The 25,502-nt window shown below is 46.4% G+C and overlaps 1 protein-coding gene and 1 pseudogene across 1 annotated transcript; both read left to right on the top strand.

The window, feature by feature from the left end:
• Positions 1-712: 712 nt before the first annotated feature.
• On the top strand, positions 713-11,176 carry UCP3 (uncoupling protein 3). The gene is made up of 7 exons (XM_012456959.2): positions 713-1,328; positions 3,477-3,696; positions 4,557-4,767; positions 5,001-5,201; positions 6,642-6,743; positions 7,220-7,400; positions 9,954-11,176. Exons 2-7 carry the CDS (start codon positions 3,571-3,573, stop codon positions 10,054-10,056), a joined length of 924 nt encoding a protein of 307 aa, XP_012312382.2. The 5' UTR covers positions 713-1,328; positions 3,477-3,570; the 3' UTR covers positions 10,057-11,176.
• Positions 11,177-21,488: 10,312 nt separating this feature from the next.
• On the top strand, positions 21,489-24,549 carry LOC105720413 (developmental pluripotency-associated protein 4-like; annotated as a pseudogene).
• The last annotated feature ends 953 nt before the right edge of the window (positions 24,550-25,502 follow it).

Raw genomic sequence — 25,502 nt, 5'->3', positions numbered from 1 at the left:
GAAGGGAAGTGACTACTAATGTGTATGGAGTTTTTCTGGGGGAGCAGGGGGTGTGATGAAAATGTTCTAAATTAGCTTGTGATGATGGTTGCACAACTCCAAATATACTAAAAACCATTTGAATTGTGCACTTGAAACAGATGAATTGCATGGTATGTGAATTCTATATCAATAAATCTGTAATTAAAAAAAAAAAAATTAGGCTTGGCATGGTGGGTCACACCTATAATCCCAGCACTTTTCAAGGATGAGGCAGGATGATCACTTGAGCCCAGGAGTTCAAAACCAGCCTGGGGAACACAGCGAGACGTCATCTCTACTAAAAATTTTAAATTAACAAAAAAAAAAAAAAAAAAAAAGCCGGGCACAGTGGCTCATGCCTGTAATCCCAACACTTAGGGAGGCTGAGGCAGGCGGATCACCTGAGGTCAGAAGATTGAGACCATCCTGGCCAACACAGCGAAACCCCGTCTCTACTAAAAATACAAAAAATCAGCCGGGTATGATGGCACATGCCTCTAGTCCCAGCTACTCGGTAGGCTGAGGCAGGAGATCGCTTGAATCTGGGGAATGGAGGTTGCAGTGAGCCGAGATCGCACCACTACACTCCAGCCTGGGCAACAGAGCGAGACTCCATCTCAAAAAAAAAAAAAAAGGCCGGGCATGGTGGCTCACGCCTGTAATCCAAGCACTTTGGAGGCCAAGGCGGGTGAATCACCTGAGGTCGGGAGTTCAAGACCAGCCTGACCAACATGGTGAAACCCCGTCTTTATAAAAAAAAAAAAAAAGAAAAGAAAAAAAGTAAGGAATTAGAATCCTAATAGTACCTATCTCATAGGATTGTGTAAAATAGTAATAGTGTATGTAAAATATTCAGCACATAGTAGGCACGAAGGAAGGACAGTTATTATTAAGATGCCTGGGAGAGCTGTGCCCAGCCTATCATGGGAGGCCTTGACCTATGGACTCAAAAGTGGCAGCAGGTCCACACCCCCATACACCCTTGTTACCAAGGAAGTGTCCACAGTCTGAAGGAGCTATATTAAAGCACCCCAAGTCAAGAGGACTAAACCAGACCTGGAACTCACTGACCTCCCCCCTCACCTCACTGCACCTCACCAGCCAGCTTCTTGTCAAGTGATTAGGCTGTCAACCAGCTTCTCTAGGATAAGGTTTCAGGTCAGCTGCATGTATAAGACCAGTGCCAAGCCAGAAGCAGCAGAGACAACAGTGAATGGCAAGGAGGGGCCATCTGATCCCTGCTGCCACCTCCGGGAATGGAGCCCTAGGGAGCCCCTGTGCTGCCCCTGCCCTGGCAGGACTCACAGGTAAGACCCCTTTCTCCTCCCTCATCCCTTCCCCTCTCCCTCTCCTTCTCTCTTCTTGTTCTCCCTTTAATTGGAGGCTTACAGAGAGCATCCCTGAGCAGTCAGTGCTCACTAGCCACAGCATGTCAGACCTGATAGAGATTCAGTCCAGCCCCCACCTTATGAAAAGGGAGCTGCAGCCCTGATGAGGGTACTGTGGCAGGTGTTGGGACTTGAACCCAACACCTGTGTCACTCACCCAAGACTCACGTCCCCTTTGCCTTATAGGCTGCCTCTGGTGGGATTTTGCAAATTCCCATAGTCAGAAAGTGGCTTTCTTCTTTGTCTGCTCCAGAATCTCTGGGATTCCCCAGAGCATAAATCCCTCTCTTTCCATGAGGACCCTGGGGCCCTCTTCCTGAGTAGGGATGACAGGCACATCTGACCTGAGGCATGGTCCAGGTCATTTGCTGGGAACTTTACAGAGCCCATGGTCTCTCCGCCCAGATGGCTTCCTCCTTGGGATGCTGTGAAGGTTTTGCCCGGGAGGGTGGGTTGGAGTAGGGGAGGCAATATCGTGTTGGGTAGGATGTCTCAAAATGGGGTCCTCTACCCCCTGCTTCAGAGCTGCCACTAGGAATTCGTTCCTAATGCAAATTCCTAGGCCACACCCCAGACCTAAATCAGGATCTCTGGGGCTGAGGGCCGAGAATCTAGTCTGTAAACAAGCAGCCCAGGGGATCCTTAGCAATCCCTGAAGTCTGAGACTCTCTGGGCAGTGGAACAGGCACAGCTTCAGATGTCAGACAAACGTAGGCACCAATCTCAGCTCCAGCACTTCAGCTGTATGACTAGCTAAAGCCCCGGATGCTTCAGGTCCCTGGTTTACGAAATGGGAATAATAATAGCAATGACTTGTAGCCTTATAAAGGGATCGAATCAGTGAGTGTCTCTAAAGCCCTCAGCACGGTATCTGGTGCAAGAAGCACCCAGCAAACATTAACGGGCCATGCAAACTAGAACATCCCATCCCTCAGGAGCCCCAGCAGAGCTACAGGAATGAAGATTCCACTTTGACTTCTTCCTCTAGTAGCCAGTGGCAAAGTACTGCCGGCTGCTAGGGGTGTAGGGGAGGCTGGAGTGAACTGGGAAGAAGATTAGGGACTACTGGCCTCAGAGCAGCTACTCCCTGTGCCCACCATTGTGGCTTTCCCTCCTCCCCAAGCTCGACTACAGAAAGTTCTAGAGCCCTGCCTGCAACGTGGGCTTTTGACCTGAGTCTACACCCATCTATTCTATTTCCCATGGATGGCTAAGAACTGCCCCTCTTATCAAATCATCAGGCTGAGGCCAGGAGTTTGAGACCAGCCTAGGCAACATAGACCCCCATCTCTACAAAAAATAAAAAACTGGGCTAGGCGCAGTGGCTCATGCCTACAATCCCAGCACTTTGGGAGGCCCAGGCAGGCGGATCATGAGGTCAGGAGTTCGAGACCAGCCTGGCCAAAATAGTGAAACCCCGTCTCTACTAAAAATACAAAAAATTAGCCAGGCATGGTGGTGGGCGCCTGTAATCCCAGCTACTTGGGAAGCTGAGGCAGGAGAATTGTTTGAACCTGGGAGGCAGAGGTTGCAGTGAGCCAAGATCGTGCCATTGCCCTCCAGCCCAGCAAAGGTGTTAGACTTCATCTCAAAAAAATTAATTAAAAATAAAAATAAAAAATAAGCTGAGTATGGTGATGAACACCTATAGTCCCGGCTACTCAGGAGGCTGAAGGTGGGAGGGTCACTTGAGTCCAAGGGGTCAAGGCTGCAGTGAGTCTAGATTGCACCCTTGCACTCCAGCCCAGGTAACAGAGCGAGATCCTGTCTCAAAAAAAGAAATTGGGGAAAACAGGTGTCTAAGCCTCGGTTTCCTCATCTATACAGTGCAGATACCACTACCAGCCTTGCCTGCCCATGGTAAGGAGGGGAAGGAGAGGGGCAGGAGGAAGATTGCAAAATCCAAGGGATGGGAATGTGACCTGTCTTTATAGGCCAAATTCACACAGCCTAAGTATGGCAGCACCCAGGCTTCTCCCTTTCTAAAGCCCCTCCTGGGTGCTGAGGAGCCCCTGGGGGCCAGGCCAGACATCACTCAATCTGCCTCCTCTGGCCTGTCTCCTGCAGCCTCTCCGCTGCACTGAAGCCGAGAACTGTGTAGCAGCCTCTCTCCTTGGACCTCCTCTGGCCCTAAAGGGACTGGGCGGAGACTTCCAGGACCATGGTTGGACTGAAGCCTTCTGATGTGCCTCCCACCATGGCTGTGAAGTTCCTGGGGGCAGGCACAGCAGCCTGTTTCGCTGACCTCCTCACCTTTCCACTGGACACAGCTAAGGTCCGCCTGCAGGTAGGTGCCCTTTGGCCAAAGGTCATTGATCTCACGGAAGGAAGAGCTAGTTCTCCCCCACAGCCCCCATGCTATGTGCCCACATGCCCTTCCTCACTCGGAACCCTGACAAAGACTCTCATTCCACTGCTTAGGACTCCTCCTGGCCGCTTCCTGTCACCATTCACCAGGATAAAAAAATCTAAATTCTTTGCATGATGTGACAGGGCCCTTTATGGTCTAGGCCCTACTTTGTAAACCATACATTGTGAGGTAAAAGTAAGGAATTAATGCTGGGTGCGGTGGCTTACGCCTGTAATCCCAGCAGTTTGGGAGGCCAAGGTGGATGGATCAGGAGGTCAGGAGTTCGAGACCAGCCTGACCAACATGGTGAAACTCCATCTCTACTAATAATACAAAAAATATTAGCCAGGCGTGGTGGCACATGCCTGTAATCCCAGTTACTCGGGAGACTGAGGCAGGAGAATCTCTTGAACCCGGGAGGTGGAGGTTGCAGTGAGCCAAGATCGCACCGTTGCACTCCAGAGTGGGCAACAGAGCGACACTCTGTCTCAAAAAAAAGAAAAAATAAAATAAAGGAATTAACTGTGTGACCTTGGCAAGCCACAAAGCACTTCTGAAATTGGAAAAACAATCTGTCCCTCTGATTTGCTCTGAAGATCAAACACCAAATCACGTGTATGATGCTGCTCTGTGAACAGTAAATGCTGCCCAGCATTTTCACTGTGATATGAAGGCTGTGATCAGCATGGTTGTTCTCAGGCCCTGCCCAGGCAGGCACAGCCCCAGCAGGGTTCCTGTGCACACAGCTCCTTCTTGCCCTCCCATCCAAGTCCTCACCCCCTGCTGTTGTCCCTCAGATCCAGGGGGAGAACCAGGCGGCCCAGGCAGCCCGGCTTGTGCAGTACCGTGGCGTGCTGGGCACCATCCTGACCATGGTACGGACCGAGGGCCCCTGCAGCCCCTACAATGGGCTGGTTGCCGGCCTGCAGCGCCAGATGAGCTTCGCCTCCATCCGCATCGGCCTCTACGACTCCGTCAAGCAGTTCTACACTCCCAAAGGCTCGGACAGTGAGTGCCCGGGTCCCTGAACACCAAAGGGGTGGCCGCAAGTGTGTGGGTCAAGAGACCAGGGAAGTCCAGACTCAGAGGCAGAGCCAGGGGCAGGGGGATGTTGGTACCGGACGCTCATGAGGAGACTCTGAGTGGCCATCAAGGAAGCTGCAAGGGCAGCCCCTGGAGAACAGCTTATCCCAGAGAACTGCTCAGTAGGGGACACTGGCCACTCTCTCTGCCCGTCCCAGACTCCAGCGTCACTACCCGGATTTTGGCCGGCTGCACCACAGGAGCCATGGCGGTGACCTGTGCCCAGCCCACAGACGTGGTGAAGGTCCGATTTCAGGCCAGCATACACCTTGGGCCTGGGAGTGACAGAAAATACAGCGGGACTATGGACGCCTACAGAACCATCGCCAGGGAGGAAGGAGTCAGGGGCCTGTGGAAAGGTAAGTCTGGACTCCTGGTGCAGGCGGCCCTAGGCAGAGCTTTCTCTCCCCTCTGGCTGGGGCAGGAACCAGCAAGGAGGGGACTCCCACTATGGCATGTTCCAGTGATTCTAGAAGAACATCCCAACCAAAGATACCTCAATGACCTGCCACAGCCCTGTGAACTCAGTTCATTTTACCAGACCTTTGCCATGTGCAGGTTGCTGTGAGCAAGACAGAAATGAATTTTTTTTTTTTTTTTTTTTTGAGACAGAGTCTGGCTCTGTTGCCCAGGCTGGAGTGCTATGGTGCAGTCTCAGCTCACTGCAACCTCTCCCTCCTGGGTTCAAGCAATTCTCCTGCCTCAGCCTCCTGAGTAGCTGGGATTACAGGTGCCTGCCACCATGCCCGGCTACTTTTTGTATTTTTAGTAGAGATGGGGTTTCACCATGTTGGCCAGTCTGGTCTCAAATTCCTGACCTGCTGATCCGCCCGCCTCGGCCTCCCAAAGTGCTGGGATTACAGGCGTGAACCACCACGCCCAGCCAGAAATGAATTTAAGACACCTCCACACGCCCAGGGCGTGAGGACAACAGAGGAGATAAGTCAAGACGCAGCTATACCACAGGCAGGATGTGCTAGGGGTGGCCCCAGAGGTGGAGCTCCAGAGGCAGGCTCTGTAGAGAAGGTGACACCTAAACTGGGCCTGGAAGACTGAGCCGGCTCTAGGTGTGTGGAGACAGAAAGGGAGGGGCCCTCAAGCAGGGCCCAGAGGAAAAAGAGGAGCATCGGGAAAGCAGAGCTGTGAGGAGTGGGCACAGGGAGATGCAATGAGGAAGGGCTTCCTTGCGAGTAAAGCTGGAGGCTTCCCTACATGGCCACACGGCAGCCACCGTGATGAATGCAGGACTCTCTCCCACATGTGGACCAGAGGTTGCATGAATGCTTGCAGAAGAAACTGACCCAGGGAAGTTTAAGAGCAGGACACCTCTTAAGTGAGGGCTCTTCACTCACTTGTTGGGTGCCCTTCAGAGCTCGTCCCCTTATCTGTGAAGCCAGGGGTTTGGTCCTGACACTTTCCTAGGGCCCTGCTGGCAGCACCACATTTTGTCACTGTTCCAAGAGCTCAGCCTCCCGCTGAATGACTTTCTTTTCTGGCTGCAGCTGGGTCTCAGGGAGGCATATTTTAATTTTGACAGCTACTGCAGATTACCCTCCGAAATGTGGCCAAATGAACACAAGTGGGCCTCTCTGTTCTCTGTCTCTAAGACGGACATGGACAGTCTGAGAGTTGTTAACCCTAGAAAGAAAAGTGTGGAATCTGCTCAGCTAGGGTGGGCTTTTCTGGCTGAGACCATTGGAATGAGGCACTATGGCCCCCAACTGGGGCCCGTGGTCTTGCAGCCAGGGCGTCCATTTCTACCATTTCCCATTCATTCATCCCTACCGCCTTCTTAACAGGAACTTGGCCCAATATCATGAGGAATGCCATTGTCAACTGTGCTGAGATGGTGACCTACGACATCCTCAAGGAGAAGCTGCTGGACTCGCACCTGCTCACCGGTGAGGTTCTGAGCTCCAGGCAGGCAGCCCTCCCTCAGCAGGGAGGGAACCCAGAACTCCATGGAGTGGGCACCACCCAGAGGCAACTGGGCTTTAGTAAGAGCAGAGAGAGGAGGAGTGCCCAGTAAGAAGTGCCTGGTACATTGTGGTGACAAGCAGGAAAGATGCCTGGGCTGGGAGGCTGGAGACCTGAGTGCCAGTCCCAGCACCGCCTCTCACTATGTAGCTTTAAGCAGGGGTCTCTCACCTTCTCTCACTTCAGTTTCCTCAAACAGGCTGCATGACCTTCCACCTCTGGATCACAGCAGGCCTAGTTTGCCGGTACTTGCCAAGAGCTTAGCCCAGGGCACTGTAAACATATGGAAAATACTGTCCCATGCTCAGGGAGTTCATGGTTGGGTTGGGGACAAACAGTGAATATGTATGGACAGAACACAAGTGCACTCCTTGATATTCGCTCATCCTTCCCTCTGCAGACAACTTCCCCTGCCACTTCGTCTCTGCCTTTGGAGCCGGCTTCTGTGCCACAGTGGTGGCCTCCCCGGTGGACGTGGTGAAGACCCGGTATATGAACTCACCTCCAGGCCAGTACCTCAGCCCCCTCGACTGTATGATAAAGATGGTGGCCCAGGAGGGCCCCACAGCCTTCTACAAAGGGTGAGCCTCCTCCCGCCTCCAGCACTCCTTCCCAGAGAACGGGGGCTTCTTTCTTTTCTAGTGTGGCTACCATGGGTCAAGCTGGGATGTAGCAGTGAAGAGCACAGACGTAAATGCCCCAAAGGAGAAGTCTAAAAGACCGTGCAAGTAAAAGAAAGAAAGTGAACCATACCTGCTGTGGAGAGTTAGGGAAGCCTGCCTGAGAACAAGCATTCTAGGAATAGGTAAAAGTACTGCCTGTCTCCAGAGGAAGTTAACAGTCCTGAGACCTCCCCAGCCTCCTGGCACGGCCATTGAGCACCACACTGGCCGCAGCCAGTGCCTTAACACTGTCCCCACATGCTCCACGTTTTCTTGCTTCCACACCTTTGCACTTCTCCCACTGCATGGAATGCCTCATCATCTACAGGCTTTCTTTCTTTTTTTTTTTTTTGAGAAGGAGTTTCGCTCTTGTTGCCCAGGCTGGAGTGCAATGGTGCGATTTCAGCTCACCGCAGCCTCAGCCTCCCAAGTAGCTGGGATTACAGGCATGTGCCACCACACCCGGCTAATTTTTGTATTTTTAGTAGAGACAGGGTTTCTCCATGTTGGTCATGCTGGCCTCAAACTCCCGGCCTCAGGTGATTCTCCCGCCTCGGCCTCCCAAAGTGCTAGGATTACAGGCGTGAGCCACCACGCCCGGCCTACAGGCTTTCAATCTTAGCCATCCTTCAAGACCAGTTCAAATGCCACCTCCTCCCTAACACTCTCAGGTGTAAATTTTTCCTCCTTCCTGGGAACTTCTGCAATGCCATTTGACACCATTTTTATGGTATTTATCACCTCCTGCCTCGTGTTATAGTATTGGTAAGCTGAAATTATCCCTCAGGCAAAGGGCAAGTTCCCGAAAGTCAAAGTGGCTCAGATGTCTTTTAATCTCCCACAGCCCCTTGCACAAAGCAAGCACTCGATAATGCAGGTTGTATATGATTATCACGACAGCTACATAACTCTATATTAGGCCTTGTGCTGAGCACTTCACACAAGTTATCCCATCAACCCCTTGAACTGGGTAGTATTGCCCACATTACCTAAGGAAGAGGCAGAATGACAGAAAAAAGTTGAGTAATTTATCCAAGATCACAAGTTAAAATGGGGGAGCCATGGCTCAAACCCAGACCATCAGACACCACACCCAGTGGCGTTGTTTGTCCTACTGGTAAGCTCTTAGCTTGGCCCTCTCACCTCCCACTGCTGATGCCTTCAACAGAGTTTTCTGGTACCTGATGTTAGAATGGACCCAACAAGTGAACAAGAGCCACTATAGGTTCTCAGTTGCAATTGACAGACTGTTCTTCCGAAAATTGCCTCTATCATTACGGTCTTCAGCTGGAGCCACTTCTCTCAGTTACTGCTTTCACTTGTCCAACATTTCTGGAGCATCTCGTATATGCCAGGCCCTGGGTTATGCTTTCCTCAAAAAGCAGCAGATAAGTTGGTGATATTTACTGAGCGTTTACTGCTGCTGGGTCCTGTGCTGACATTAATTCATTTAATCTCCACAACTCATTCTACAAGGCAGATACTGTTATTTTCTCATTTTACAGATGAGGAAACTGAGGCTTACAAAGATTAAGTAATATGTCCAGATTGTACAGCTAGAAACTGGGAGAGCTTGAATTTGAACCCAGGTCTGACTGGACTCTGGAGTTTACATTTGTTGTCACGATGCTCTAGTCCCCATGAGGGTCAGGAAAACCCATGGCATGAGTTTATGGTGCCCAAGGTGAGGCCTCCAGAGCAAAGAGCAAGAGAGGAGGGGACAGTCCAGGCGGAGGGAGCAAGAGGAGCAAAGAGGGCCGGCATTGCCAGGGAACGTGACTAGCTGAGTCTGGTGGAAGCAAAGGGGCCCAGGAGGTGGTTAGTGGAGGGACAGGCTAAGAGGAGGGCAGGGGCCAGCCTGTGGGTTTCTCCCTGAGTTGGTGAGCCACAGCTGACGTGGGGACACTCTCCCTGCAGTGCCATCATAGCACAGCCAGGCTCTCTAGAGATGAGCTAAATCTGGTGCCACACTGTCTTCACCCTGCAAAGCCCAAGCTTCTCCATGTCCTGGCAGGGGGCCATGTTAGGGAGGGCCACCGGGATGTAACTGAGCCCAGAAACACCCAGCAGCAGGGGGGAGTCAGGTCAGACGGTTCATCTGAGCCGCATCTCTGACACTTACCAGCCACTGGTCTTTGGATGAGCTCTTAACCTCCTGGGCCTCAGTTTGTGAAAAGGAACCTGGCAGCAACATGGCTGCCTTATAGAACTGTGACAATTTGCTGCCTGACACAGTAACCTGGCTCAAAATGTGAGTTTTTTTCTTTCTCTGACTCCAACTTCTGCCTAAATCCCCTCAGCAGAAAAAGGACAAAAAAAAATAAAAAAAAGCGACTGAAAGGATTTCAGAAAACACTTGTGATGGACAGAAGTCTAGGCCCTCTGGCACTCCCACTGTGTCCCGGGAGGGCACATGTGTCCGCTGTGGTCTCCTAGCGCTCCACCTGATGCGTTGGTTGTTTTTCTCATCAGATTTACACCCGCCTTTTTGCGTTTGGGATCCTGGAACGTGGTGATGTTCGTAACTTATGAGCAGCTGCAACGGGCCCTGATGTTATGGGAATCTCCGTTTTGAACAAGACAAGAAGGCCACTGGTAGCTGCCATATCCAACGCCATTTGAGAATGGAAGAAAGCAGGGGATCCACGCACACATGGACACAGACCCACACATGTTTACAGAATTGTTGTTTACTTGTTGCTGATTCAAGAAACAGAAGTAGAAGAGGAGAAAGGATTCTGGTCTTCAGTGCTTTGCCTTGAGAACACCTTTGTTTTGCACTGACAAGATGGAAAATAAATTATATTAATTTTTGAAACCCATTAGGCATGCCTAATATTTAGGCAAGAGAAAATAAAGCAAAATAGATCCATTTGGATAAAATGGAAGGTTGGAGACATGTATTCCCCGAGAAATCTGGTTAGACAATGAATGATAAGCAGGAAAGATGGCAAGCACAGGACAGGAGGGGCCCACGAGACGGTGGGAGGTCAGCCGAGGAGCCTGGAGGGACGCCACCCAGCACCACAGAGCTGGTAACTGCAGCCGTCACACATGCATCATCAGCCTGTTTGTCATGTGTCTGCCTCATCGAGTCCTTTGGATTCTAGGAAGTGCAAGGAACAAGAGAAAAAACTAAAGCCTGTGCCAAAGAAGCCCTGCTGGGCCAGTTCGAGGCTGGGGCTCGTAAGTATTTGCTGACAATGTGGAAGAATCAAGAGGGCAGCCTCCCCTTTCCTATAAAATGGAGAGATCAATCCCTTCCCTGTCCACCTCACCAGGGTGTTATGACATGCAAGTGAGAAGCTGGATATGAACGCACTTTATAAAAGCAAAAGCTCTGTGTCAATCTAACTACGAGGACAATGCCTTGGGAGAGATTTTGTCAGGACAGAGAGGAGATGCCAGGGAAGAAGGTTTTGAAAGACACAGTTGTCTAGAGGTGAGACCAAAGGATCCAGAGACTTGGGGACCAGAGGTGACAGTGGATGACACAAAGCCACAGGAGCCCTGTCCCCATGCAGCTCCTTCCCCCCGACCACACACTCAATTGTGAGCACCTCAAAGGGTTGTAGGGCTTAGGGGAAAAGAAGTGGATTCCTGGCTAAGAACCTAAAGTAGGAGGACTCAGAATTTTGGGGAAATTATTATGACTCAATAAAGGAATTCACACCTTAGGTGTGGGAGTAAGAACAGCCAGTTCTCTGCCTTTTCTTTCTTGGAATTTTCCTTTCTCACTTCTATTTCTGGCTTTCTATTTGTCAGGGTGGGGCCAGATCCAGCCCCACATGCCTACACTTCCTCTGCCCCCTCTCACTCCATTCAATTGCAGGCAAATTGCTTTATTTTTTTAGGGCTCCAGCTTCTGCTTCTGCAAAAGGCAGGGTTGAACCAGATGACCTACTTCCAAGCTTAAGACTGTACATCTTTCAAACTGATAATGGGGTCCCAAAATGCCAGCGTCTTTTTCTACTTCTTGGCAGCCTTGTGTAGCTCTGATGATTGCCAGGGCTGAGTTCAAACCTCACCCCACTCCACCCCACTCCACCCAACTAACCACCAATCCACAGGGAATCCTTGCACCTCGGTGTGCTACCAGAGAAGTGGGAATAACAATCCCTGCTTCACAGTCTTTTTGTGAGGGTTGACCTAAAGCAGGCATGTGGCGTGCACCTGCTACCTGGGAGGCTGAGGCAAGAGGATTGCTTGAGCCCAGGAGTTCGAGACTGCAGTGAGCCAAGATTGCACCTGTGAATAGTGACTGCACTCCAGCCTTGGCAACAGAGCAAGACTCCTTCTCTGAAACAAAACAAACAAAAAATCATTGGAATACAGGAGGCGCTCAGTAAGTCATTTCCCCGCTTCCCTGCTCCTTGGGAAAAAGCAAATATCTGTTCATCCTCAGCACTTTTCTATATTTAAATTATAACTTGAGATCAGTTATGTCTATAAACTGGAGAGTTCATACAAAAGCAAAAAAAAAAAAGGTTGATTTAATGTCTGGCTTTGTTTTCAAATAAAACCCATATTTTAAAAAGCTTCTGGCCAGGCTCAGTGAATCCTCCAACTTTGGGAGGCTGAGGCGGATAGATCACTTGAGGTCAGGAATTCGAAAGCAGCCTGGCCAACATGGTGAAACCCCATCTCTACTAAAAATACAAAAAAAAAAAATTAACTGGGCATGGTGGTGGGTACCTGTAATCCCAGCTGCTCAGGAGGCTGAGGCAGGAGAACCGCTTGAACCCGGGAGGTGGACGTTGCAGTAAGCTGAGACTGTGCCACTGCACTCTAGCCTAGGTGAGACTCTGTCTCAAAAAAAAAAAAAATTACATTAATTACACATTACATTAAAAGTTTCCCTTTTTAACCAGGCGTGGTGGCACATGCCTGTGGTCCCAGCTACCCAGGAGACTCAGGTGGGAGGATCACTTGAGCCCAGGAGGCAGAGGTTTCCGTGAGCCAAGATCACATCACTGCACCCCAGCCTAGGTGACAGAGTGAGACCCTCTCTCAAAAAAAAAGAAAAAAGTTTCTTTCTTTTGACTTGACTGACATGTGCAAATCACTCTCAAACTCCTGGTCTCAGTTTGTAAGTTTCTAGGTCCAGGAACTATGTCTTCCATGAATTTCTATATAGCAATATTAATAAACCATCTACTCAGAGGATACTATTCAGGTGATGATTCTGAGACAGAGGGGATAAAACATTCTAAGAGATATTTTGACTGGAATCAGGAGCCTACTACCTACCAAGTCCAGCTTTTTTTTTTTTTTTTTTTAGACAGGAGTCTTGCTCTGTTGCCAGGCTGGAGTGCAGTGGCACAATCTTGGCTCACTGCAACCTCTGTCTCCCAGGTTCAAGCGATTCTCCTGCCTCAGCCTCCCGAGTAGCTGGGATTATAGGCGCGTGCCACTGTGCCCAGCTAATTTTTGTATTTTTAGTAGAGACGGGATTTCACCATGTTGGCCAGGATGGTCTTGATCTCTTGACCTCATGACCTGCCCACCTCGGCCTCCCAAAGTGCTGGGACTACAGGTGTGCACCAAGTCCAGCCTTTTGGAGAAAGAAAAACAAGATTGGTGAGTCTTGTGAGGTTTCTAGGGCAAAATACTAGATCACTTTCCCCACTTCTTTTTTTTTTCTTTTTTTAAGAAAGAAAGAAAAAGATAGAAAAGGAGAAAGAAAGAAAAAAAGAATGAAAGAGAGAAAGAAAGAGGAAGAGGAAGAGGGAGCGAGAACGGGAGTCTTGCTCTATTGCCCAGGCTAGAATGCAGTTTAGAAATGGGTATTAAAAACCTCTTTTATGCCAATAATTGTGCTTAACAATGGAGACAGGAAGGAATAAGGGAGGAAAATAACAAACAAGCAGCCAACCAGTATTTTGTTTAAACCTGTGAAATGCTATGCAATTGTTGAGGAGTGATTTGCTTCCAATTATGTGGTCACTTTTAGAATAGGTGTGATGTGATACTGAGAAGAATGTATGTTTTGTGGATTTGGGGTGGAGAGTTCTGTAAATGTTTAGTAAGTTTACTTGTTCCAGGTGTGAGTTCAAGTCCTGGATATCCTTGTTAATTTTCTGTCTCGTTGATCTGTCTAATATTGACAATGTGGTGTTAAAATCTCCCACTATTATTGTGTGGGAGTCTAAGTCTCTTTGTAAGTCATTAAGAACTTGCCTTATGTATCTGGGTGCTCCTGTATTGGGTGTGTATATATTTAGGATTGTTAGCTCTTCTTGTTGCATTGATCCTTTTACCATTATGTAATGTCCTTCTTTGCCTCTTTCGATCTTTGTTGCTTTAAAGTCTATTTTTTCAGAGGCGAGAATTGCAACTCCTGCTTTTTTTTTTTGCTCTCTGTTTGGTTGGTAAATCTTCCACCATCCCTTTGTTTTGAGTCTTTGTGTATCCTTGCATGTGAGATGGGTCTGGATGCAGCATACCGATGGGTTTTGGCTCTTTTTTTTTTTTTTGAGTTGAAGTCTTGCTCTGTTGTCCAGACTAGCTCAATCTCGGCTCACAGCAACATCTGCCTCCCAGGTTCAAGTGATTCTCCTACCTCAGCCTCCTGAGTAGCTGGGACTACAGGTGCGTGCCACAACACCCTGGCTGGTTTTTGTATTTTTAGTAGAAATGGGGTTTCACTGTGTTGGCCAGGCTGGTCTCAAACTCCTGACCTCAAGTGATCCCCCCGCCTTGGCCTCCCGAAGTGCTGGGATTACAGGCATGAGCCACTGCGCCCAAACTCTTTCACCTCTTCTTAAAGGCAGAGATTCAACCAAATAACCTAAAGCTCTTTACTTCTGTGATTCCAAGGACTGAGAGACAGTTTCTCCCAGGCTATGGTGTGAACACCTTTTGAATGCTGGCCTCAATATATGCTTCCAGGAAACCAGGGATATAAATTAACGAGAGGTCAGCTGAGGCCAGCTTCTGAGTTCCGTGCACCCATTTCCCCACCACACTCCTAGAGACACCGACTTCCAGTCAAGTGATTCAAAAGAAACCTGCTTTTTCTCAAACTCTTCTAGTATATCAGGCAAAAATGAGATAACGACTCAGTCCCATTTGTGACTAATGGATAATTTACTTCACAGAAATTTTCTAAGTAATGGTAATATTTTTTAAAAGAATATTTTATTCAGGAGGAATGTACATTAAGTAAGGAAATTATTATATCTCTGTAGATGAGTTTGTTTCAGGGCACTTTGAAAACCACAATGTGCTACACGAATGAAAATATTCATTGTACATATGTTGTAAGCCATATATTATATGAGGTGCTGGGGTGAACAAGACCAGTTCTGTTCTCAAGGAGCTCACTGGGGTGGAGGATGGTGGAGCAGGAAAGACAAACTGCAAACCATCACCATACTGGGTGATCAAAGCTACAAATAGGTGTGTGTACATAGCACCCAAGAGCAGGTACACAGATGAGGGACATCTGACCTGGTCTGGGGGTCAAGAAGGTTTTTGGAGGGAGACACCTAAAGGTCAAATAGGTGTTATCCAGGTAAAGAAAGTTATGTGAAAGTTATTCTAGATAAAGGGAATGGTTCGTGCAAAGGCCGAGAAACAAGATAAAAACATTCAATGTGCATCCAAGGGATTGCCAGCTGTCAGTATGGCTGGATTGCAGACTAAAGATCTACTGGGTAGACTGAGGCAGGAGAATGACTTGAACTTAGGAGGCAGAGATTGTGGTGAGCCAAGATTGTGCCACTGCACTCCAGCCTGGGCGACAGAGTGAGACTCTGTCTGAAAAAAAAAAGACACCACTTTCCATTGTTTTACGTATATACCCAAAGTGCAAAGTGGAATCGCTTGGTATTGGTGATTCTATACTTAAATTTTTGAGGAACCATCATCCTGTCTTCCATAGCAGCTGGAACATGCTCATTCCCAGCAGCAGTGTATAAGTGTTTCAGTTTCTTCACATCCTCTTCAACACTTATTTTTGGGTTTTTTTGATAGTAGCCATCCTAATGGGTGTAAGGTGGTCTCTCATGGTGGTTTTGATTAATGATTAGTGATGCCGTGGCTCTTTCATGTGGTTATTAGCCATCTGTGTATCTTCTTTGGAGAAATGTCTATTTAAGGCCTCTGCCTATTTTTGAATGAAAATTTAAGAATTACAATTTTATGCAACTTGGATGAATCTCACATAGGGTTGAGTAAAAGACACAAAATAGTACATACAGTATAATTTCATTTATATAATGTTTAAGAACAGGTAAAACAAATATTTGGTGTTAAAAATCAGGATACTGGCTATTCTTTGGGTGAATAGTGACTGACGGAAGACACAAAGGATCACTTCTGGGTGTTGGTAATGTTTCCTGATGTGTGTCCTCATTATACAGAGATGTTTGCTTTATAAAAGTTTTTCATGCTGTATACTCAGGATTTGTGCACTCTTTTATACGTATTTTACTTCAATAAAAAGTTTACTTTAGGCTGGGAGCGGTGGCTCATACCTGTAATCCCAGCACTTTTAGGAGGCTAAGGCGGGAGGGTTGCTTCAGTCCAGGAGTTCGAAAGCAGCCTGAGCAACGTAGGGAGACTCTGTCTCTCCAAAAAATACAAAAATTAGCCAGGTGCAGTGGTGCATGCCTCAGCTACTTGGGAGGCTGAAGTGGGAGGATCACTTGGGCCTGGGAGGTTGAGGCTGCAGTGAGCCGTGACCACACCACTGCACTCCAGCCTGGGTAACAGAGCAAGACTCTGTCTCAAATTTTTTTAAAAATTTTACTTTCAAAGTGTACTTAAACTTGGGTATTGATAATGTGCGTGTGTGTGTGGGGGGTGTGTGTGTGTGTGTAGGGATAAGAAGTTGCTGGCCAAGCAAAGATCTTAAGAGTGTACCAGGCAAAGGGAACGAGTGGTCCACAGGCCCTAAAGTGAGAATGAGTTTGGCATGTCCAACGCACAGAAAGAAGGCCTGTGTGACTGGAGTGAAGTGAATGAGGAGATAAATGTGAGATCATTCATTAATCCGTTCATCAAATATGTAACAGCTGTGCCAGAGGCTGAGCAGTCAGAGGATGGCCAATTGTTTGGAAAGTTTGGCAGAGAGGAAGGAGTAAAAATAGACCTTGTGGAAGAGGTGGGCAAGCCCTAAGGATGGTTCATTTTAATTTACACACATGCAGTGGAAGGAAAGACTGAAGAATAGGGAACAGACCGCAGAAGCAAGGTCCTGGAGAAAACAGCAGGGGATAGAATGATGGGTAAAAGTAGGAGAGATTACTCTGGAAGGAATATGAGAAACCTAGAAATAAAAGAGAGTCATGGCCAGGCACGGTGGCTCACACCTGTAGTCCCAGCACTTCGGGAGGCCAAGGCAGGTGGATAGCTTGAGTTCAAGAGCAGCCTAGGCAACATGGTGAAACCCCATTTTGCCAAAAAGAAAATTAAAAATTAGCCGAGCATGGTGGTGCACATCTGTGGTCCCAGCTACTTGGGAGGTTGAAACAAGAGGATTACTTGAGCCCAGGAGGTCGAGGCTGCAGCGAGCCATGTTTGCGTCACTGTACTCCAGCCTGGGCAACAGAATGAGAGCCAATCTAATAAAAAAGAGAGAGAGAGAATCATAAAGGCAAACATTTTGAAATAAAGAGAAGTAAAAGAGATTCTACAATCATTTCGGTGAAGTTTGAGGAAGTGTCACATATGAAGGAAGGTTAGTGGGCCTGGAGAGTTATTTATAAAAAAGATAATCTTGAAAGTCTTTTTTCCCCTAAAATGTAAATTAATGAAGAAACTTGGAACTGCTGGTGCACTCCTGACACTGTTCTCTGTTCTATGCCATGCAGAGCTGTTGGGAGCTCTTACCATGGTGCTGCCCGAACATTCTAAAGTGTGATGTGCCAGGCTTCCTGTGGGCTCACCACAGGCCTTTGAACCATAGACACAGTGTTCCACATCCAGCTCAACCACCTGCAGGGCAAGCCACCAGCCAACATGTGACAGGGCCTTGGAAATTCACAGGAGAAATATGCAAAGCATGTTGTTCTCTACATATCCACAATTAGTGATGACACAGAGATATTAATAAACATGTTAAGAAAGAGGAATAAAACTACTATGAGGTACTACTAAAGTCAAGACCATCTCATGCTGTACCTTTACCACTTATTGGTTATTACAATAGAGGGCCTGTGGGTAACACCATTTTCAAGTCACACCAGGATTGTGGAGGACATTCTCAACAACGAGAAAAGTTATAATTCATTGCCCAGTTTTACGGAAGCTGATTTTCTAAGGTTTCCTGGCATAAAAAGATACCAGTACATTGATGTTATGAGTCAGTGTAGATTGCCAAGTTTCTTTTCGACATTTGACCAATGGTCACCTACTAGTCATCTTTCATCAATGTTGTCAGTAGAAACTGCCATAGACACATTGTGGATGATGTAGGCTGGTCACATCACAAAAATGACATAAAGACATGCGCTTTGCCTGAGAAATATGCTATCGATAAGATCTGACAATTTTATTCTCTTGAAGGTTTCATAATAATTGAGTACAAGGTGATTAGATGATTACTTGAAACTCTGTAAGGTCTTTTCCTTCCTTCCTTCCTTCCTTCCATCCTTCCTGCCTGCCTGCCTGTCTGCTTGCCTTCCTTTCTTCCTTCCTTCCCTTTCTTTTGTCACCCAGGCTGTAGTACAGTGGCATGATCTCGGCTCACTGCAACCTCCAACTCCCGGGTTCAAGTGATTCTCCTGCCTCGGCCTCCTCAGTAGCTGGGATTACAGGCACCCACCACCACGCCAGACTAATTTTTGTATTTTTAGTAGAGATGTGGTTTCATCATGATGGCCAGGTTGGTCTCTAACTCCTAACTTCAAGTGACTCACCCACCTCTGCCTCCCAAAATGCTAGGATTACAAATGTGAGCCACTGTGCCTAACCGTTATTTCTTTCAATAGGTGACATACTAATGTTGCAGAGCTTGCAAATACTCAGGATAGACTTCGGCTTGCTTAAGAATGTTTCCATGTATAGCCATTTTGGCTTTGCCCATATAAGTAATACATTTGGATCAGGCTGCTCTGCTTGAGGAATAGCCATTCTTTTTTGTTGTTGTTTGTTTTTTGGCTGTTGTTTTGTTTTGTTTTTGAGACAGAGTCTCTGTCGCCCAGTCTGGAGTGCAGTAGCATGATCTTGGCTCACTGCAACCTCTGCCTCCCGGGTTCAAGCTATTCTCCTGCCTCAGCTTTCTGAGTAGCAGGGATTACAGGTACACACCACCACACCTGGCTAATTTTTGTATTTTTAGTAGAGATGCAGTTTCACCATGTTGGCCAGGCTGGTCTCCTGACCTCAAGTGATCCACCCACCTCTGTCTCCAAAGTGCGGGGATTACAGGTGTGAGCCACTGTGCCCAGCTGTAATAGCCATTCTTTATTCCTTTACTTAATAAAGTTGCTTTCATTAAATAATTAATTAATTAATTTAAATCAGCTTCATTCATCATGGTACAATGTTAAATCTGTAAACAGATTTCTTTCTTTTTAAGACAAGCTCTCACTGTTACCCAGGCTGGAGTGCAGTGGTGTGATCATGGTTTACCGCAGCCCCCAAACTCTTGGGCCCAAGCAATTTTCCTGCCGCAGCCTCTCAAGTAGGTCTCACATTATTGCCAGGCTGGTCTTGAACTTCTGGACTCAAGTGATCCTCCCACCTTAGCCTCCCAAGTCATTGGGATTATAGGTGCTTGCCACCAAACCCAGTTATTCTTGCTGGTTTAATGATGGGAAATCTTTCAGCAAAAGTTGGCAAATTTTCATGTGAATGAATGGACAACTTTTTTAAAGACCTAGAAAAGGTTCAAAACATTGGTGAAAAAGTACAGAATATGGAGAAATTTTGATCAGGCACTTATTCTGAGAAGCACAACACTGTGTCTGTGTCTTAATGATGTGGTTACATAACCAAAACAACCCAACTGTGATCTTCTTCTCAATATCTTACACTGTGAAAACCTTCTTGATTTGGAACCTGTGACTTGCAGCAGTGTTCCAAACAAGAATTGCATATTGCCTGTTTTCATAGCTCTCCTCTTCAGTGAATCCAGTCCATCAGAGTAGAGCTCCTCAGCATATTAGACGTTGTCCAGAAGTCATTCCCGGAAGTCATATCCCCATTTCTTTTACTTTCCAAAGGTACAAGATCTCAAAAACTGTCAGATATATTTCAGGGTTGTTATTCTTGCTATGTGATTATTACGTCTTGGAGTTATGATCCATGAAGTAATTCACATTCGCATGAAGTTGCTTCATATGTGCTTACAATGTTGAATGGTGGGATGAGAGAAACCTTTTTCATTTGATAAAATAAAACCACAAGGGGACTTTGCTTGTGTCATATGGATGCTCATAAAACATTACAAGTATTAAGGAACAAAGTGGGTTCGCAGGATTTCTGTGGATATGTCACCATGCTGTACCTTCTCATCAATGCAAACAGAAAGTGTGGTGATGCTTCTGATGAAAAAGGCAAACCTGATTTGACTTCCTGCTTTGAGCAGATGAGAGAACAGAGTCATTTGAAATGGTCATTGAGGAAGCAACCACAGATTCAACAACATAACAGAAACGTTATGTTGCTACAACAGAAACAGACTGGGTTCCTCTTGAGCCGTGCTTGTAATTCTGTTTAGTTCTGAATTAAATAAGTTTGTAGGAAAACAGTCACACACAAACTTTGCAGAAAAGAAAGCCTTTGAAAACTCTTACATTCCAGTAGGAAACTATATATGGTCTTAACTTTATTCATTCTAGGAAGTTGCTTTAACACTAGATGTTCACATTGAGGCCAGTTTTTCCAGTGTTCTTTACCTAAATCTTAAGTTCCACTTCTTGCAAGGAATGTAATGTTTAGAGATGGCATCTTATCAGAATGAAGAGATTGTCACCTTCCTCACTTCTCTCTGCTAATCTTCATTTGCAATAATTTTGTCACATAACTTGTTATGAACACTTTGTGTCTTTTTTCTTAAAGTTAACTTTATACTGCCAGTCACTAAAAAGAATCCTGCTGGTGCAGAATAATTTAGGCTTAAATTATGTTCAAAGTGTGTTGTGTTGTAGTTTGGGAAACATTTAGTATTGTCTGGAGTCTTGATCATTATATCCTAATTCAACAAAGAGCTTTTTAGCAAAAAGCACGCACTGTATGTTTTACCTTGAGACAAATTGCATTTTTGAAATAAATCTAAGGATAAACTTTAGAGACTTTATGATAACTGTTAACATAATGTCATTATGAATACTATAATGGTGATTTTAGGTGTTAGTTTGTCAAACATATTTCTGGTTTAATTTTATTTTGTTACCTACACTCTGGAGGATAATGGACATTTTATTCTCCCTGTGAAAAGGCTTTTTGGTATTTAAAGTAGCAAAAGTATAAAACAATAAACATCCAGTACTGAGAAATTATATGATGGAACATTAAAAATTCCTGGGGATATTTATAAATTATATGTCCGTTAAACCTTGTCGAAGGTATGCAAATCAGCATAACTTAAATTTGTTTTAGAAGGTCTCAACTCAGACTATGAAGATTCACTGACATCTCATAGGAGACATGGAAAACATTCCTGTTTCTTTTTGCTTTTTAACCCATTTAGAATTTATTCAAAATGCAAAGCCATCCTCAAGAGAATGCTAAAATGAGCCAGGCACAGTGGCTCACATCTGTAATCCCAGCACTTTGGGAGGCTGAGGTGGATGGATCATTTGAGGTCAAGAGTTTAAGACCAGCCTAGCCAATATGGTGAAACCCTACCTCTGCTAAAAATACAAAAATTAGCCGATGTGGTGGCGGGTGCCTGTATTCCCAGCTACTCAGGAGGCTGAGGCAGGAGAATCTCTTGAACCTTGGAGGTAGAGGTTGCAGTGAGCCGAGATTGTGCCACTGCACCCCGGCGTGGGCAACAGAGCAAGACTCTGTCTCAAAATAAAAATAAAAAAAAGAGAGAGAGAGAGAGAGAGAGAATGCTAAAATGTCCCAATTTGCATTTTGGTGGTTTTCCTTTTATTTTTTTGAGACAGAGTCTTGCTCTGTCACCCAGGCTGGAATGCAGTGGTGCGATCACAGCTGACTGCAGCCTCAACCTCTCAGGCTTAGCCTCCTGAGTAGTTTAGGTGATCCTTGCACCTCACCCTCCTGAGTAATTGGGACCACAGGCATGCACCACCATGCCCAGCTAAATTTTTTTTAATTGTTTGTAGAGATGGGGTCTCCCTATGTTGCCCAGGCTGGTTTCTGACTCCTGGGCTCCAGTGATCCTCCTGCCTTGCTCTCCCAAAGCACTGGGATTACAGGCATGAGCCGCCATGCCCAGCCATTTCCCCCCCACCATTTTTGTTAACAGTTTTATTGAAATATAATTCACATAGCATACAATTCATCCATTCAAAGAGTACAACTCAATGGCTTTTAGTTTATTCACACAGTTGTGTAACCATCACCACAACAATTTTAGATCATTCTCATTGCCCCACAAACAAGCCCCCATACCCATTAGCTGTCAGGGCCCAACCTCCCCATCCCCTGAAGCCCTACCTTCTGTCTTTATGTATTTGCCTGTTCTGGACATTTTATATAAACAGAAGCATACACTGTGTGGTCTTCCATGACTGGCTTCTTTTCCTTAGCATAATGTTTTCAAGGTTCATCCATGGTGTAGCATGGATCAGTACATTATTCCTTTTCATTGCTAAATAATGTTCATTGTTTGGATATACCACATTTTATTAACATATATTGATTCATCAACTGATGGATGTTTGGGTTATTTCCATTTTTTGGCAAACGTATTTTTTAAACAACGTTTATATGTAGGTCTGCTGCTCATTTTCGGTTTTTCTTTTCACAGAATTTTTAAAAAAATTTTAGAGATGTGGTGTCTCACTATGTTGTCCAAGCTGAACTCAACCTCCTGGGTTCAAGTGATACTCCTGCCTCAGCCTCCTCAGTAGCTGGGATTATAGGTGTAAGCCACTGTGCCCAGCTTCTTTTCATAGACTCTTTATGGAAAAATAGAATTTGTTTCCATCTTGGTAGCAATGATTACTGCATACCTTCACTCTGATTTAAGAATTTTTGGACCAAGTTCCGCTTCTCCTCTGAGTATGGAGAAGGCAAAAGGCAAGGAGTGGACCTCCAAAGAGAAGTCGAAGGAAGAGGATCAGCAGACTTCTAATCAAACACAATTGCTTTGCCAGGAACATCAGCAAAGGGAACCAAAGGAGAAATATCTGCTAAAGGTGAAAAAGCACTCTGCCCAAAGAAGGAGGCAGAGTACAGGGACAACCCCAAACCTCAGAAGAAGAAACCAATCCCTTCATTAGCCTCTAAACTGCCACCTATTAATCAGATTCACTGGGACATTCTGCAGGCCTGGTGCCAACAATTAAAGGCAGAGGCACACAGACCTTTGGTGCCAGAAATAAGCTTCTGTGTGCCTTTGCCTACCCAAATCAAAAGGATTTTCCTAGCACAGCAAGAGGCCAGAATCCAGAAATCATTACCAAAAAAAATCAAAGGTGGACCAAGAGGAAACATCCCTGCAAAGCTCTGAAGAGATGCATCCTCCGGAAGTGGCTCTTCCCCCTGAGGAGGGGTTGCCTGCCCTAGAAGAGTCGGCTGCTCTTCTTGAGGAGGCTAATACAGTTGTGGTGACAACTTCTGCCCCAGAAGCTTCGCTGGTCTCCTGGGCCAGAACTGCAGCCAGGGAGAGGATGCCAGAGGCAGAGGAATCTCCACAAGAGGCCCATGTTGTCAGGTGGTGTGTGGTCCATGGGAATGGTCTCCCTGCAGACACAGATGGTTGGGTTCACCTTCAGTTTCATGCTGGACAAGCCTGGGTTCCAGAAAAGCAAGAAGGGAGAGCGGGTGCACTCTTCTTGCTTCCTGACTCCAGTTTTCCACCCCCATACCTTGAAGACAATATGTTGTACCCCAAACGTGTTCACAGGAACAAGGTCTTCATAAAAAGTCTCCAGTGGGAGTAGAATATCAGGAAAAAGACCACATCTATGGTAATTAATGGCAGAAAGGCTGGACAGTTGATTCCGTGGTGCTGCTGACGGGTGAACTCTGGTCCTCTCCACACCTGCTTATGGGCCGTGCAGACTGGTGGGGTGGCAGATGTTAGCCTAAGACCCCTAGCAGTGCCTGCTGCTTCGTGGGTTGAGATATAGACTCTTACATTTAAAAATGAAAAAACATTTCACAAATTACCATAAATTACAGCTAATATATAGAAAAACTTATTCATACTACCATTCTAAAATAGAAGTGACTTCAGTAGCTCTTTTAAGTGGGAATTTCTTCAGCTGAGCGTTGTGAAGGAGTTGAGAAAACAAACGTTTGTCCTGTGCTCAATTTCCCTGCTCCCAATACCGACTACTTTAGGAGCTGCTTCATTCACATTGTAATTTCATAAAATGTAAAGTCTTTTAAGGCAAAGAAAGGTTGTTAATTCTCTCCTTCCTCAAAACACATGATTTTCAATATTCAAAACAATATTTTTCAAGGTTCTCTTAATAACCTGCGATTTCTATGGTTTGATTCCAGGATAAAGACACGAGGTGGCCAAGAGCGGTGGCTCACACCTGTAATCCCAGTACTTTGGGAGGCTGAGGCGGGCAGATCACAAGGTCAAGACATTGAGACCATCCTGGCCAACATGGTGAAACCCCATCTCTACTAAAAATACAAATATTAAATGGGCACTGTGACGTGTGCCTGTAGTCCCAGCTATTTGGAAGGCTGAGGCATGAGAATCGCTTCTACCCGGGAGGTGGAGGTTGCAGTGAGCCAAGATGGCACCGCTGCACTCCAGTCCTGACTTCAGGTGATCTACCCATCTAGGCAGTAGCCTCCACCCCCAGTCTACTCCCTAAATTTTTAAAAATTTATTTATTATACTTTAAGTTCTGGGGTACATGTGCAGATCGTGCAGGTTTGTTACATAGGTATACACGTGCCATGGTGGTGGTTTGCTGCATCCATTGCCCTGTCATCTACATTAGGTATTTCTCCTAATGCTATCCCTCCCCAACCCTCCCACCCCCTGCTATTCCTCCCCTCCCCACCCACCCCCCAGCCCTGGTGTTTGATGTTCCCATCCCTGTGTCCATGTGTTCTCATTGTTCAACACCCACTTATGAGTGAGAACATGCGGTGTTTGGTTTTCTGTTCTTGTGTCAGTTTGCTGAGAATTACGGTTTCCAGTTTCATCCATGTCCCTGCAAAGGACATGAACTCATCCTTTTTTATGGCTGCATAGTATTCCATGGTGTATATGTGCCACATTTTCTTTATCCAGCCTATCATCGATGGGCATTTGGGTTGTTTCCAGTCTTTGCTATTGTGAACAGTGCTGCAATAAACATACATGTGCATGTTTCTTTATAATAGAATGATTTATAATCATTTGGGTATATACCTAGTAATAGGATTGCTGAGTCAAATGATATTTCTATTTCTAGATCCTTGAGGAATTTCCATACTGTCTTCCACAATGGTTGAATTAATTTACACTCCCACCAACAGTGTAAAAGCATTCCTATTTCTCCATATCCTCTCCAGCATCTGTTGTCTCCCGATTTTTTTTTTTTTTTTTTTTTTTTGAGATGGAGTCTCACTCTGTGGCCCAGGCTGGAATGCAGTGGCACAATCTCAGCTCACTGCAGCCTCTGCCTCCCGGGTCCCGGTTCAAGCAATTCTCCTACCTCAGCCTCCCAAGTAGCTGGGATTACAGGCACAAGCTACCATACCCAGCTAATTTTTGTATTTTTCAGTAGAGATGGGGTTTCACCATGTTGGCCAGTGTGGTCTTGAACTCCTGACCTTGTGATCTGCCCACCTTGGCCTCCCAAAGTGCTGGGATTACAGGCATGAGCCATCGTGCCTGGCCATGATTTTTTTTTTTTTTTTTTTGAGACAGAGTTTCACTTTGTCGCCAGGTGCCAGGCTAGAGTGCAGTGACACAATCTC

This window comes from Aotus nancymaae, unplaced genomic scaffold, assembly GCF_030222135.1.
Source record: "Aotus nancymaae isolate 86718 unplaced genomic scaffold, 86718_ANA_hifiasm-v0.15.2.pri h1tg000059l, whole genome shotgun sequence".
Lineage (NCBI taxonomy): Eukaryota > Metazoa > Chordata > Mammalia > Primates > Aotidae > Aotus > Aotus nancymaae.
Note: the sequence above shows the minus strand (reverse complement) of the source record. Positions and strands in the feature narration are given on the sequence as shown.

Coding starts and splice junctions, on each gene's coding strand:
- UCP3 (XM_012456959.2), top strand. CDS start 3,571: ATGGTTGGACTGAAGCCTTCTGATGTGCCTCCCACCATGGCTGTGAAG. Junction 3,697..4,556: donor CAGCTAAGGTCCGCCTGCAG/GTAGGTGCCCTT, acceptor GTTGTCCCTCAG/ATCCAGGGGGAGAACCAGGC. Junction 4,768..5,000: donor CACTCCCAAAGGCTCGGACA/GTGAGTGCCCGG, acceptor TGCCCGTCCCAG/ACTCCAGCGTCACTACCCGG.